Source organism: Microplitis demolitor, chromosome 1 (assembly GCF_026212275.2).
Source record: "Microplitis demolitor isolate Queensland-Clemson2020A chromosome 1, iyMicDemo2.1a, whole genome shotgun sequence".
Lineage (NCBI taxonomy): Eukaryota > Metazoa > Arthropoda > Insecta > Hymenoptera > Braconidae > Microplitis > Microplitis demolitor.
Genome location: NC_068545.1, coordinates 3,735,109 through 3,751,555, shown reverse-complemented (window position 1 = coordinate 3,751,555; position 16,447 = coordinate 3,735,109). Strand labels below are relative to the sequence as shown.

At 26.6% G+C, this 16,447-nt stretch overlaps 1 protein-coding gene across 2 annotated transcripts in view; it reads left to right on the top strand.

The window, feature by feature from the left end:
* The window catches only part of LOC103575029 (kin of IRRE-like protein 3), a 239,046-nt gene extending 234,998 nt beyond the window's left edge, over nucleotides 1-4,048 (top strand). For both annotated transcript variants that reach the window (XM_008554635.2, XM_008554636.2), the window contains exons 6-7: nucleotides 1,709-1,877; nucleotides 2,249-4,048. In XM_008554635.2, coding sequence (XP_008552857.1) covers nucleotides 1,709-1,877; nucleotides 2,249-2,340 — 261 coding nt within the window. In that variant the 3' untranslated portion in view covers nucleotides 2,341-4,048. The remainder of the gene's footprint in view (nucleotides 1-1,708; nucleotides 1,878-2,248) is intronic.
* The last annotated feature ends 12,399 nt before the right edge of the window (nucleotides 4,049-16,447 follow it).

The window sequence follows — 16,447 nt, the reverse complement described above, 5'->3', positions numbered from 1 at the left end:
TAATATTGACATACATTGTAAACAAAAGGTGTGTTCACGCTAACCAGGTGTTAAATCTAACCCCGAAAATGGTGTTAAAATAACAGTAATGTTGAAATTTTTCCGGGTGTTAATGTGAGTGCAAAGTAAATTATTTAGCAAACCGATTTAAGAAAATCCATTTTTCGCTTAGTATTTTACACAAATGAAAGATCGATTATGTATAATAATAATAAAAAAACATTAAAATACAAAAGCAAATGAAGCTAAAGTAGATTTAGTAGAAAAGAAAATAAATTTAAAATTATTCATGAAGACATTTACAAAAGATAGTAAAACCTCGCCCGCTTCGAGGCAACTGATTTCTATATCTAGTTAAATATGGATTGACAAGTAAAGATAAAAATATAAAGGTAGCAAATACATTAAAAAGTAAGTGGAATTTATTTATTGAAGACGAATAAATATTTTTAAAAAATTATTTTCTCAACATTTGTCTCCGTCGCAGAAAGTATGGCCTGTCGAAATGAATGCTGCGCTTTAGTTGAGAAGTAAAGTTAAAGCACAGGACAAACATACATTGAGATAGTAAAGTACAACATGCGCATGTCGACGAGAAACATGAAACGTTGATGCTTAGCAAAACGTTCTTCAGACGCCTCTCGTCTTCCGGGATTCAAGCGAGATATATTTATTTTTTTATTCCCATTCTTACATTTTCTTATTCTTGTTCGTTTTCTGGTACTAGTCCTTCTTATTCGAATGCCTACATCATCCTCAGGAGAAATGAGACGTGAGACTTTTCAAGCACCTCTTTCATCCCAGACAATCCAATGTATCCATTATTAATTCAAAAAAATGTTTACACAAACTCATCCTTTGTATTTTTACTTCGACACACAGTCATTAAATTATTTTTTTTCGTCCCATGTTCACTCTTTTTATTTACTTTGTGACAATTTAAAATTTTACTAAATATCTTTAAAACTTAAATTTACATTTCCGTTAAAATTTTTGTTAATTTATTCTAATTGATGAAAACTTGAATATTACATGAAAGCCTTTGAGCTAAAAGCTTGTTGTACGTACCCTTCATATTAGGAATTTATAATAAGTTATATAATTCATATAAGTAATTAGTTAAGAATTTTTACTTCTATTATTAAATATACACAGAGAGAAAAGAATAATTCTGATTCCTATGCTAAAATTATAATCATTACTATGTTACATAGTATCAAAGATTTTTGTAAAAATCCTGTGTGAATTCGCTGGAAAAAATATTAAGATTTGTAGCAAAAATATGAGTGATAGCTCATTCGATGCAGAGTCAAATTTAGAGCAAGATGTGTTTTTTTATTCTTTTATTCATTAAAATTAAAATTTTTTATTAACAAAAAACATAAACAAAATATAGAATTTTCGATTTTTGTTAATAACTCAATAACTATAAGCGATATCGAAAACCTAAAAAAAGATTTTTGAAGAGAAGGAAATTTTTGAAAAAAATTCTACTGTCATACTCTAACCTCAATGCGCATACACACGTGTGTGAATTTTTTGACTAATAGTATTTTTGGAACCTACTCGACGAATTGTCAGGTTATGACAAAATTTGAAAATTCCGTCATGAAGACAAATGCAATAGCCAGATTTCTATAAGGAATCTACTAAATACAATGAAACTACTAACCTACTAATAATGATAACTATAATTCTCTAATTACAGATAATTAGTTACGATTCCAGCAGAGGTGGCGTTTCAGTAGTAACGGAAAAGGGCGACAGTACGACAAGTTTTTTGCTGGTCCAACATGCCAAGCCTTCAGACTCGGGACAATATACTTGCAATCCAAGCAATGCTCAACCCAAGTCGATTACTGTTCACGTTCTCAATGGTGAGCACCAACAAAAAGCTATCTAAAATAATGCCTTAACATTTTCAAAGACAACCACAATTCTACAACAATTCTCAAACTCTGTCTATGACATCAGACAATAATTCAATAGACATTTCAAAGCCCATGCCGAATTTAAAACGTCAAAAAACCTCATGCTCAGAGACAAAACAAAATAACATGGAATCGAAATAGTTTAATTAAAGAATTAATTTTTTTTTTTTTTTGCTAGAAATTTTATACACTTGAAATATAATAAAGTTGTTTGAGAATAAGTAAATATAGTGACGATAATAACAATAATGATGATAATAATAATAATAATAATAATGAACAGAAACAGATATTTGTAGTGTGTTCCTATGTTTCAGGAGAGTATCCTGCGGCAATGCAGCATGGTGGTCAAGCGAAGCAACCACGATTTTACTCACTCCTTCTATGTCTCTGTCTACTGCTCTATTGAATTTATTTTACCTTAACTTTACGGCTATATTTATAAAACCCGGCGGCAATACTCACACATATTAGACCTTTTATTTAAAGGTCACTGTATAAACTATATATTATTATTATTATTATTATTATTATTATTATTATTATTATTATTATTATTATTATTATAATATAAATCGTACATCTAGTTAAGTAAGAATGTATCATATATACAATGGAACCGAGAAAATCCTCAAAGAAACGTAAGCATTCGAGAAATAATGAGAATAGCCAAAAAAAAAGTCCGTCAATGCTTTAAAAAAATGTAACATTTATATACATATAAATATATAGTACGTTTATATTATAAAAATCCATTAAGTTATGGTAATAATTACTTAGAAAGGGATATACGCACATAATTTCTGGCAATTTTCCATAACTATGAGTGGTACACGGAGAGAAATGTCAAGTGAATATGCCTATGCAGCATAGTAATGGTTACGTTACTCTATAGTTTATGTGAGTAGTCACAGGAGCGGCGTGACACAAACTATAGAGTAATGTAACCTTTACTATTTTGTATAGGTAGATTTACTTGACATTTCTCTCCGTGTAGGTCTTATGACTATGGCAAAAGTTCCTGTATGATATGACAGTTAAATTATGGTAATAATTACCTTACTTATGGGAACAGTTCCCATAGTCGGATCAGAATAAATCCTATATCCATATTGGAAGGTTTTCTAGATGCGTATGGAAATAACTTAACATCATGGTAACCGTTCCCATAATATATAGATTACCATAATAGTATCATAGTATGGTAATTATTACTATAATAGCATGGTAACCATTACCATTAATTTATGATAACGATTCCTATAAAATAAAAAATTTCTAAATATTCTAGAAATCTTTGCCATAATATTATAGTAATGATTCTTGTATATTATGTGAACCATCACCATTGTATATGGTAATATTTACCATAATGTATGGGAATGGTGACCATAATGTATGGGAATGGTGACCATAATTACAGGAATTATTTTATAGTTTTATAGGAACTACTCCGATACTGTAATGGATTGAAACCCATATAAATAAGAATGGTTACCATACTATATATGGGGTCCATTTCTATAATAGATATTAAAAAAGACCTGTCAACATACGATATGGGAACCATAATATATTGTAATTGTTACCGTAAAATTATCTCCGTAGATCCTTGTGACTGAGAAAATTTGATAATAGCATTCCAATTTTTTTTTTATTTTAAATGCGCCATTATTAAAATTTCACGGAAAAAAATTGTGGTTCTTACCACAATATCATAGTAAAACAATTGTAGTAGCGAGTACTCCAATGTGTAGTAAAAGATACTATGAATAGTACTGACGTTACTACACGTGTGGTTGAGGTTATATTCCAACTTGAAGTTGGCATTTCTTTATAGTCGTCCCGGAAAAAGCTTGAGATTATTTCCCACTATTATTTTTTCCCCCTCTTTTATAATATTCTGAAAAAGATATTCTGCGCATGCGCAAATCTGAAATTATGGTAGAGGTGGAATAATTGTGGTAAGACAAAATCCCAAATTTTCATTGGGACGACTATACACTAACTTGTAACCTCAACTACAGTTGCCGTTGTACCAACTACAATTTTTTTCAGGTTAATTTAATTTGTTTTTTTTTAATGTTAATAAATATTTAAAATCTTAAAGAATTATAATGAAATATAATATAGTATGCAACAATATAATTATAAATTTTAATTTAAAAAAAAATTTTAATAATTATGAATTTCTGTAATTATTTTATGATTTCATTACAATATTACTTTTAATTTATATGAAGCTATTAATATTAATATTTTTTCGTATGGATATAAAAGACAAATATCATTATTTTCTCTCAGGTATAAAAATCTGATACACATATTTTTAATTAATTGAAATTCCTTCCGGCACACGAGTAATTTTTTAAACCTTGCTCTATATTTTTACAAAACTTAATTATTCATTTTCATTTATACAGTTGAAAATTTTTAACGCACACTAAAACGAAAAATACTAAACTATACACCCTCTAGCTCAATATTTTTTTTCCATCTCTAGAGGATGAGTAGGATATATTATCAATTCGTACACTGCGATCTGAACTACAAATAATAAATATAAAACCCCTTGTGACCTTAATACTACAAAATATACTAAAAATACTTGTAGAGCTTCATGCAAAAAAAAAATATTAATGAAATGGCGTAGTATAATTTATCCAAATGATAAATAAAACAAAAAATATTTCATATTTTTTTGACTCATAAAATAAATTCTATGTTATTAAAAAATTTCTTTCACGTTCATTATTGTTCGTGACCAGACGCAGAAAAACGTCGTAATAATGCAGGAATATAAGTAGTATAGAAGCACGTAGAGAAAACAAGTGCGACAAAACTCTCATCATTGCATCTACTACTACAGAAACTTCTCTCTTGTGTATACGTCTCAACTTGAAGACACTTATCTTATTTTATCGCAAGTGCGTTCTCATTACTGTTGACGAGTAAAAAAAAACTTTTTTTTTTTTAGTATTAGAATTAAAATTGAAAAAAAAAAAATAGAAAAAATACTAATATGTTTTTTTAAATTTGATTTGAAAATTGAACGACAAAAAATATAAATTAAAAGATAATTTATTTTGCAAATAAAAGATTTTTAATTTTTAAAAAATTTTTTTTTAAATCTTAAATCAGCGCTACGAATTTTTATGTAAATATTTTCGAATACTGAACGTTAGAGGAATTAATGAAAAAAAAAACAAATAATAAGTAAATTCTACACTCACAGCTGTGTTCCTTATCAAAAAATAATTTTTTCCACCCTAAAAAAAAAAATTTAATATTTATATCACTTTTATATTCTTGTTCAGAATAAAAAATTTTCAAAAGTGTACGATACAAAAATCCATTTCTCAATCATTTCAAAGTTTTACAGTTCCCTTAGTTACTGAACTAAACCTTTCTCATATTATTTATTTTAAAAAATTGAAAACACAATAAGTAACTTGGTAATCTAATTATTTTCTACTTCACACCCTACATATTAAAAATAAACTTGAAAAAAGTGATTTATTGCTGATAAACTTTTTTGCTGTCCAAATATCCTTGACTATTTAATTATCAACCGACTTATTATTAACAGAATTTAAAAAACCCGATTTTGAATTTATATTTAGTTTAAAATTTTGAAATTATCTCTTAAAGTAAATGAAGAGTATTATCATAAGTTTTATTCGTCATGATGGGAATTTAAAGAATTCAAATAAAATTCAATTTTACTTCTTTTTTTATTTAGTTCAAATAAAATTCCAAAAGTAAGTGAAAGAGCTTGAATAAATGGTTGATAAATTTTTATTGACTAATAAAAAATTTAACTGCAAGGATGCTTTATGTAAAGCAAATAAATGTCTTACGACAAACAAGCTTTTATATTATATTTCATATGCACCGGAAAAAATTTTTAAAACTAAAATAAATTTTTAATTATACATTTAAAATTTTCTCAGTTCCCAATAATCTAAAAAAATAATAATAATAATAATAATAATAATAATAATAATAATAATAATAATAATAATAATAATAATAATAATAATACACAGAAAAAAAGGATTTCTTGGCGCAAATAAACTTACTCACGCAAAAAAAATTTTTACTTATACTAAGAAATTTTTTGCATTATGAAGTAAAAACGAGAATTTTTTTGAGTCAAGAAAAAAATTTCTAGGGAATAAAATTTTCATTTTCATTTCATAGAGCAAAATTTTTCTTGTCTCAAGAAATCCTTTTTTTTCTATGTAGCAAAAAAAAATTAAAAACAACTTGATATGCCGTCTTTTTTAACTCGTGTCTCGCTCTCTGGGTCATTAAAAATAAATAGAATATTAAATTGACCCAACTGTACATATGTATTATTATTATTAAGATGAAGCTTTAGTTGTTTAGTTCGTCTCGACAATACTATTTCCCAATTAAATAAATAAAATAACTAATACATTTTAAAAAAATATACATATAAATATATATATTTAATTAATTATAATACCACGACCCTTATCGTCTAGTCTTCGTGTTATTTTTTATCCTTTTTGGTACAATATAAATATAAAAAAAAAAAAAAAAAAAAATCTTTTCTTTATTTTCAGCTGACTAATTGGCATCGTATCGTTGATGTCTCGAGATAAATATAAATACCTAAATAAATATGATATAAAATTATATAATATAATATTAACTAAAGGGTTTTAAATAATTGGAGAGAATATTAAGAGTGATGCAATCTGATCGTTAACACGCTAAAGACTCTGCTAACTTTTCCTTTTTTTTTAATTCTATTAATAATAAATTATTATATAAATATGATAAAACGTAATATCAACAAAAACTTGTAACCATTAATATATATATTGTATGATGCTAGTCAGTGTGAAATTAATTAATAAATTTTTATTTATTAATTTAAAAATTTTTTTTCCACTGTCAGTAATTTATTTTTTTACCACTGTCAGTAATTTATTTTTTTACCAAATATTTTAATCAATTTAATTACTAAGAAATTATTTATTTTTAATTATTATTTTTATAAAGTAAATTAATTGATAATAAAAATTCAAAATTAATTTTATTGAATTTTTTTTTTTTAGATTTTAAATTTGAAAAAAAATTACTTTAATTAATTGGGGCATATGTACCTGAACAATTCGACATTTTTAATCACATTGTTATTAATTAAAAAAAAAAAATTTAATAAAGTTCCTGATGTTAAAAAATAAAATCGGCTTGATATTAATCGTTAAAAAATTTATTTTAGTGATAATAATGTCGAATTGTTACGAGAGCCCACATTTATATGTAAAGAAGAGTGAAAGCTTATTGTACAAGTGATTAATGATGAATAAGTAATAAATGTAAATAAGAAATATAATTGATAATAAATAATAATCATAATAATGATAATAGTTGATAAGAAAATAATTAAATTACCATTAATGTCTTGAGACATTAAACGAGACTGGTTTCTTCAATGCTAAAGTGACACAAAAAAATTTAAGAAGTGATCTATGTCCATGTAGATTAAAGCAAATAAAAATTTGAAATATAATTGCTCAGTTGCTAATTCTTACCGATTTAAAATCACTTGTCTATTGACAATTAATGGTTCTGGTTATCAGACTATTAACAATTTTTGGATTTTTTTTCAATAAATCAATTAAAAAAAAAAAAAAAAAAAAACTAAAAATGTGCACATGTAGAAAATTTAAAAAACTACTAGTGCAATTATTTTGAATTTTTTTTTTTTTGTAATTTATCGTTAAAAAAAAATTCAAAAGTTATTAGATAGCTAACTTCCATGATCCTGAAGTTAGCCGATAATTTAAAATTTTTGAATTTTTTTTTTTAGCAAATAAATTGCAAAAAAAAAAAATAAAAAAATGCATATGTAGAAAATTAAAAAATCTATAAGTACAATTTTTAAACATATTTTTTTTTTTTATAATTTATCGTTTTGAAAAAAAATCCAATAATTATTTGACGGCGGCTAACCAGAGTCATCTAACTTCCGTATCATGACGATTAACGATCGATTATTGATGATAAAATGATAATTAAGAAAAAAAGGAAATTTCAACACTAGAAGTAAAATAACGCATATAAATTAATAAAAAAAAAGAAGAAGAAAAATAAATAAATGCAAAGACGTTAACTCCAATTACGTGGAAACAGGTCAAGCGACTGTAGAGTTCCAACGAGTTCTTTTGATTAAGATATCCGATACTCGAGTTTCTCTGCTCGGTTTTTCACAGAGAAACGAGTTGTAGTAAAAGCCGGCGCAGACTCAGCAAAAAAATATAAAAAAATACGAACGAACAAGGGTCATAGGGATAGAAGAAAAAAATAAAATAAAATAAATTTTTCTTACTGTGACGACGTTTGCTGAAAGGACAAGATCGGTTCTAAAGATATTACCGATCTTTCTCAAAGACTCAAACAATTCATACCTTAGATTCCTTGTTATTAGATAAAACGCGGAAAAATACGGATTTAAGAGTGGATCTGGTCCAAAACAAATAAATGAATATAAATAGAATTATAATAAATAATTAAATATTTAATTATAATACAGTGTAAATATTTCATTATACAAATATAAATATATATATACATAAAATATAGTATATCATGATTCTGTTGCATTTGAAAAATTTTGGCAATCATCCCTTAAAGGGCTGAAAGTATAAACGAATGAATAAAGTTATTAGTTTTTTTTTTTTTTTATGCTAAATCTCATTGATTACGATATATATGTTTACATATATATGTATCTTTTATTGATGCGCTCATACATAATGTTTTAAGTAGATTTTAAAAAAGTTAATTATAAGTGTTTCATCTAGTTAACACAGTGTATATTGTATCTGTCATCAAAATAAAAAAAAAAAAAAAAAGAAAACAAAATAAATAATCGAGAGTGATTCTGTCAAAAAAAATTATTATTCATTTATTTAATTAATTTCAGGTGCCTGTTATCTTCAATATGAACACGAAAAAGTTAAAGTTTCAAATATCAGCAAATTCCCGCCAAAAAACTGTAAAAATTAAATCTCACACGAAAACAGTATACATCCGGGAAATCTGAATATATGTAGGTCGCATATATGTGGCATACATTCAATTTTGCCCAGATGTATAATTTTTTCACACGGGTTATTTCTGAGGTAATAATTATTACAGTTTCATATAAAACTTATTAGCCCTTAATACTGTTTCATTCATAAAATAGTTTCATTCATTTAAAAATATACTAGGAACTGTAAGATTTGGTATTTATAATTTTAATTACTTTATTACAAAAAAGAGTCTCAATTATTACAGTGCAACCTATAATACTTGAAGTTTTTTTATATGAAAAGACTGCGTTTGCACTAAAAACTACTATTTTTAGACTGCTCCTTTTTTTCATGAAACAATTTATTCACTCTATTTTTTTATAATTGTATAAGAATTTATTTTTTAAATGACTTATTTATAAATTTTTAAAAGAAGATTATTTTCACATACGATACTTCAACCATTGAAATATTATTTTTATTTTTTCATGTTCTGAAAATTTATATCCCTATTCTTATCTCTGCTATATATAACAATGAAACTATGTCTGTTTATTTGTTTGTTTTCAAGCTTTAACTGCTGTACAGATCTCTATCAATTTTCGCATAAATATTATAGTTTAGATCGTTTATCAACGTACATACCATTTTTTTTATCAGTAAACTCTCACATAAATTCGAGTAATTTGTAAAAAACGAAAGTTTTTTTCCTTCAAGGTTATATACTTAATATATAACTTCAGTTTCCTATTGCTCTCTTTCTCCCTCGTCTTCACTTTTCCTTACTGGCTCCTACTACTATAATACACTTGACTTTCAACAAAGTCAAATAAATACTTTTTTAAAAAAAATAAATCATTATGGCCAATTTGATGTGATGAGAAATAATAAATTTGCATTTTTAAAATCAGTAAATAAAAAATTTCCAAAGCTATATTTTTAACATACTTGTGAAAAATTATTGCCCACAAAAAAAAGTTTAAGAGATAAAAAAAAATTAAAAAATAAGGGGCGTTATCAAGTTTCATCGATAATTAAGCAAACACTCAAAGCGTCATTTTTAACCAGCAGCTCAACAAAAACAACAACACTAATACAACGAAAAGTAAAATAAAAGCTAAATAGAGAGTACGTTAAGAGCTTGGGCATAGTGAGATAAGGCACATGCTGGCATGCTCTCTTGCCAGTATATACAGGGCTGTTCGCGGGCGTATATTCAAAAGTAGGTCGAATAGATCGTATCTTCGTCATCGCGAAAGGGGATACGACCCATTGAAGTACTGCAAACGAGACAGGAACCGGAGTAATAACTAATAAACTATCTTAGATATTTGATCCCAATGGAATATTTCATAATAAAAGAACTAACGTTATCTTTCGTCTATTGCTATTAAGGATAAATTGAATTCTAAAATAGCCCACTGTTATTATTATTACTGTTGTTATTATTATTATTATTATTATTATTATTATTATTATTATTGTTAGTATTATTATTATTTTGTACATATATAGAGAGAGAAAAAAATCACACCTTTTTTTTTATTACTTCACATATTGATGACCTTATGATTACTTTTATAACTTGAAAGGTCAAAGAAAAAAAACCTATCAAATTTTTATTGTTCGTTTGACTATTTTAATTTTCATAAATCAGTAAATTTACTTTTTATATAGAATATAGGTGAGAATGGGGTAAAATGAGTCACCAATTTCGAGACAGAAAAAAATGATTTGTTTAAAAATAATTATTACGATTTGTAGAAAAAAATAAGGCAAGATTAGCCGGGACAGTGGGACCAGTTAAAAATTTTTAGTAAACAAAATTATTTTTTTTAAATGTAATTGAAGAGAAAAAAGATCACAAATTTTCTAAGACTTCGAGGATCAATATCTGTGTTTTATTTATGAAAAAAAAACTTGGCTTTGAAACAAAAAAAATTTGTCTTGTCTTTTTAAAAGACATCTTTATGACATCTTAAAGTTTTCTGTGCTACTTGGGATGATGCCGATTTTTAAAGAGCTTCTGAAAGCATTTTTTTATTCAAGATTGAAATATGAAATCAGTGGATTTTTTAGTGACACTCACGTATGTGATGTAAACGTTTTTTAAAATGATAAGATAAAATATAAAAATGGATATTGAGTGATAAATTAAATAATGAGGTAGATAATGTTGATCATGAATCGTTTGTTGATTGAATTACTCTAGTGACACACTGTCAACATAAAACGTATTCTTAGCACGTGCGTTAAGGGTGGTAAATGGTTCGAGAAAGTCTCGACAAGGCAAGGTAGAGAGGGGAACAGGTATCAGGCCCACTGGGAACCATTAGCCAAAGTGATGTCATCACGACAGGATCATATTCCCGTTGACGTTGATAAGATTGCCCTCTATACTTTAATACACTTCCCTTGATTGAAAAATAAAATAAAAAAAAAAAAAACGTCATAATCATAATGATAATAATAATATCCGTCATATTATACACTTGACAACCTACGATAATTTTCCCCTATTACGTAATTTTTTTTTCTTCCTCATTTACCCGATGAACAATTTTTCACGCCCAATAATTATTCGATTAAATAACTACGTTATTAATCAAATTATTTTATCGAGAATAAATTTTTTAGATAATAAATATATTGCGACACTTATGATTAGAGTGGGAGCCGGGGGCAAAATAAGTCTACATTTAAGGGAAAGAAAAAAAAATTCCTCTGAAAAACTTTTATTTCAAGTCTACCGAAGAATGGGACAAGTTGGCCACTCCAAAAATTTTAACAAAAAGAAAAAAAAAAAAAAAACATCGGGCACTTATCAACTTAATGGAGTCCCATTTGCCCAGAATTTCTAAATAAAAAATCTTTGTCACTCCCCTAAATATTAAGTTATTTATTGTCTCGAATTTTCAGTGGCATGGATGATAAATTTAATAATGATGACAAAGAGTAGTGTCATCGAATATAATATACAGAAATAAATGAGTATCGAGTGATAGGCAATGGTTTAATACTTGAATAAAATAAAAAGAAAAATCATAAAAATAAATAACAACAACTGGGCCCTGGTGTAGTGTAAGCTTTCAGTAGTATTGATTACAGACTCCTATCCAGGTAGAGAAGCAGTAACAACCAGGGTCAAATCTACCCTCCTACTATACGGTATACTCTTCCACCCTATTTCCATCTATTTCGCGCACCCTCTCTAGCTCTCGGTAACTCTGTACCCATAGATATTCACCTTTGCTACTCATTCTCTATAGCATTCATGTTGAACCTGAACTCTCGGCAATCCTAGTTTATCCGGTTTACCTCCTATCCGAGAGAAAGATATTCTCTATATTTCTATCTCAGTCTTTCTAAACGAACATAGAGTACACACACACATACATAGATATATATATAGGTATATATATATATATATATATATATATATATATATATATATATATATATATATATATATATATATATATATATATATATGTTGTTATTCTCATTTCTCGTTACCGCCCCGTTTGTTCCGTATCACCTGTGAAGATCTCCGATGTACCACGACCGTCACGCACCGGATCTTCCGTCAAGCTGACGACAATCTACACAAAGCAGGTTTATGTACGACTTAACGAAAACGACTAGATGCTGCCTAAGTTATAAACGTGTCTGAGAATACGTTGGTATTATCTACTCGCTACTTAGATAAATTACTTTTTAGTATTAACTTTTATTATTATTATTATTTTTTAATTATTAACAATTTTATTGCATTATTTTTTTTTAATCTATCTCTTAATAGATGGTATTAATTTAAAACAAAGTAAATAAATTTGTAAGTTAAAATTACAGAAGGTAATGATTTTAATTGAATTTATTCAAGTGGAAATTGAATTGATAATGAATGTTGGAATACTTGAAATCAATTGATTGTAATTAGTATGTCTTGGCTTGGTAATTTTTACTAAAGAAATTATCTAAGATAAAATTTTGCTCTACCTCTATACTTGTTATTATTTAATTTAATTTTTTTTTTAAATTCTTAGATTGCATTGTAGAATTGTTGCAATTATAAATTGATAATTTTGGAATTTTGGTTGATTGAATTATACGATTTTCATTATGATATAAAAATTAGAAATCCTAGACAAATCCTAGAGAAATCTTAGAAATATTTTTTTCCTTGACTTCTATGTGCTCGAGTTATTAAAAAAGACTTCTCCATAAAATCTCGAAATCTGGTTAAATGTATTCACATCAATGTTTTCGAGTTCAAAGAGCTCGAAAACAGCAGGAAGTTTTGGGGCTGGCCCACAGGGTCAACCGATAGACAGATTTTTTTTCTACAAACTGTTACTAACCATTTTTAATTAAACAAAAAACTGTTTTTATGGTTTCAAAAATAGTGTCTCATTTTAACTCAGGTTCCCTTAATTCTACAGAAAATTAAAAATATAATATTAAGTAATTTATTAATTTAAAAAAAAATTAAAATTACGAAATAGTATAAATCAATATTTCGTCTCAGGGTAATTAGATTTTCTCATAAGATTTTATAAATATCTATACTTTTTTGACGAAAAAAAAAAAAAAAAAAAAATAACATCATTAAAAAATAAAGCATTGTATAAATATAAATTGAGATTTAACGATAAGCCAATTATAAAAATTAAAATCCTCTTAGAAAAATGACTTATACACCTTTATATATATATATATATCTTAGACTTTTTTTCGCCCGACAAACGTCGTCTTTATCGCTTTCAACGTCTATTTTTTTTAATTATCATAATAATTAGCGATAAAGTATATATAACAAGTGGCGCACAGAATAAGAATACAATTAAAAAAAAATAATAGCATAACTAGTTAGACGGTTTAGAAAAGAAAAAAAAATCAGTGAAAAAAAAAGAATTTTCAAGTGTACCATTATCGAGTATCTCGAGAAAATCGTGTTCGTAGAAAGTTCGATGTCGTAACGTTAATCCCTCGGGTAACTTTCGAATCGGGAAAATACCACCCTCTTCATGTTTCGTATCCAACATATAACTGTATATTTGATGCCACTAGCGTTCAGTTTGTAGGTAACGAGTAAGAGTAAAGAGAAAACGATGGCTATAAATGTTTAAGAGAGATAAAGATGGCGAATTAAAATGAAGTAAGATTAAAAATATACCCGTATCTGTATGCACTGTAAAACCATAGTAAAAAAGAGAAAGAGAGGGAGAGATATAGAGAAAGAGTAGTAACATTGAACCCTGACCTATTCGACTAAAGCTTCTCCATGAGTTCGTTTTGTCGGTGGTATACGTGAAATATTCACGCCACGCCCCAGCCGATATGCTCAACGTCCTCCTACGCTCAAATATATATCTACATATGTAAAACCCTTTACTAACGTATATATGAATAAGTGTATACACCAAACCTCCTATTCCTCATACTCTTTTTTTTAAATTTATTTATTTTTTTTTTTTTTTTTTAGAAAAAAATTTATATTTAATTTTTTTTAGCGATCAACTTTATACTGACCTTATTCAATGTATTTTCATTCACATTGTGAAGTTTTAATGCTCCCGATCCTTTGACCAATAATATTTACTGAACGAAAAAGAAAAAAAAAACGTCAGATAAATATAAAAAAAGAAGAAATAGATTAACTGAATTCAGAATCAAAGAATCGTGAATAAGCTGGAAATAAATCTCTTGCTAATCTTCGAGGATCAAAGTCAATCGATATGTCAAAAGCATAAAAGTTTTTTTTTTTTAAGATAAATTTATTGGTATATGAAATATAAATAAAGTATTTTATTAAATAAAATGATTTTGAAGGAATACGTGAATAATATATAGAATTTGAGAGCAGTGTTATACACAATGGGGAATGTGGTGATGGAACCGGAAACTGTAGATCTGTTTGTCTTTGCGGTAACATTCGATCTATCGTACTATCCTGTTGCTATTGACAGCATTTGACCGCGAAACCTTTATACCTATACGATCGCTGATGAATAGAACTACACAAAACCAAAGCTCACTTTAACGGTAATTTGAATATGTCATATTTGACGCTGAATTTCGTGTTTATGCCCAGATGTTTGGATGTTCGATGGTTCAACAGATAATAGGTTTAATATTACACAGAATATATAGTAGTTCATTAATGCGAAATCCGAGTAAACTGTATATATACATAATTATTCATTGGATAAATGATATTTCACAAAATAATTTTATTTTCATCAATAAATAGTTGTATTGATCGAACAAATAGTTATTGGAAACTTTGAAAATTTTTTAGTATTTTTGGTTTTCGATCTATATTAGTCTACAAAGAGCTACTTAGATTTATCAAGATTTACGTAGATCTCCTAGTGTGTGTCTGATAATTTTTTTGGCCGGTTCTTAAATTTCATTTTTAATCAAACTAAAATTTTTGGCTTTTTATTTATTTGTTATTTCTAACTCCGATCTTCACAAATTTGAATAAGAAAAAAAATTAAACTACGTGGGTCTGTAAATGTGGAATTGAAATCTCTGGAGATTGAAATTATTTTTCCGCGGGCTGGAAGAGTATCGAATTTTTTTTTTTTATAAAACCAGATAACAAATGTCTTTTGAATTTTATTTACATTTATTCTATGTTTAAAAATAAATTTTTAGTCATTTATATATCTATATATATATCGATGTTTTGAAACAAAGATAAATTACTAACGTACGAAATATGAGCAGATATTATAATTTAATAATTATTTCGAACACTAAAAATACTTTAATTTTTCTATTGTATGTAATTTAATACTTTTACTAATAGATAGAATCAATAGAAACCGAACCTGAAATTTAATTTAGTAAGAGATTATAGAGCTTCCAAGTTTCTATAAAGATCACAAGAGTCATTGATTTTAACTCTCGTAAACTCTATGATCTTTTTGACTTCAAATTAATAATAGCATTAATATTATTAATATAGCGAAATATTACAATATCTGTAATGTTTATGATCATATCTGATACGGGATACTATACGATAGGGATGGAAACTCAAGATTGGGAATCGATTCTCGATTCAGATTTTTTTTCTATAAATTTCGATTTTCAGAATCGATTAATCAATCTCAAAAATTGATTCTTTTAAATTCAATCGATTTTGAGTAAAAAAAAAAATTGTTTCTGAAGAAAATTAAAATTTTAGAAATTTTTTTATTTTTAAAAATAAAACCAATAAAATGAAGTTGAAAGTATAATAAAATGCAAATTTACGAAAATATTAAAAGTTTACTGAATTGATTGCACTTTACATTGACTCCGTTGTCAATCTTTTTGAAGTAAACCCATGCCGGACTAGGCGCCATTTTATATCAATATTAATTTTTATTTAATTTAAATACTTAAATATAAGTTAAATATGACTAAACTGTTACATACTATATTCCGAAAATACGTTGTACATCATTT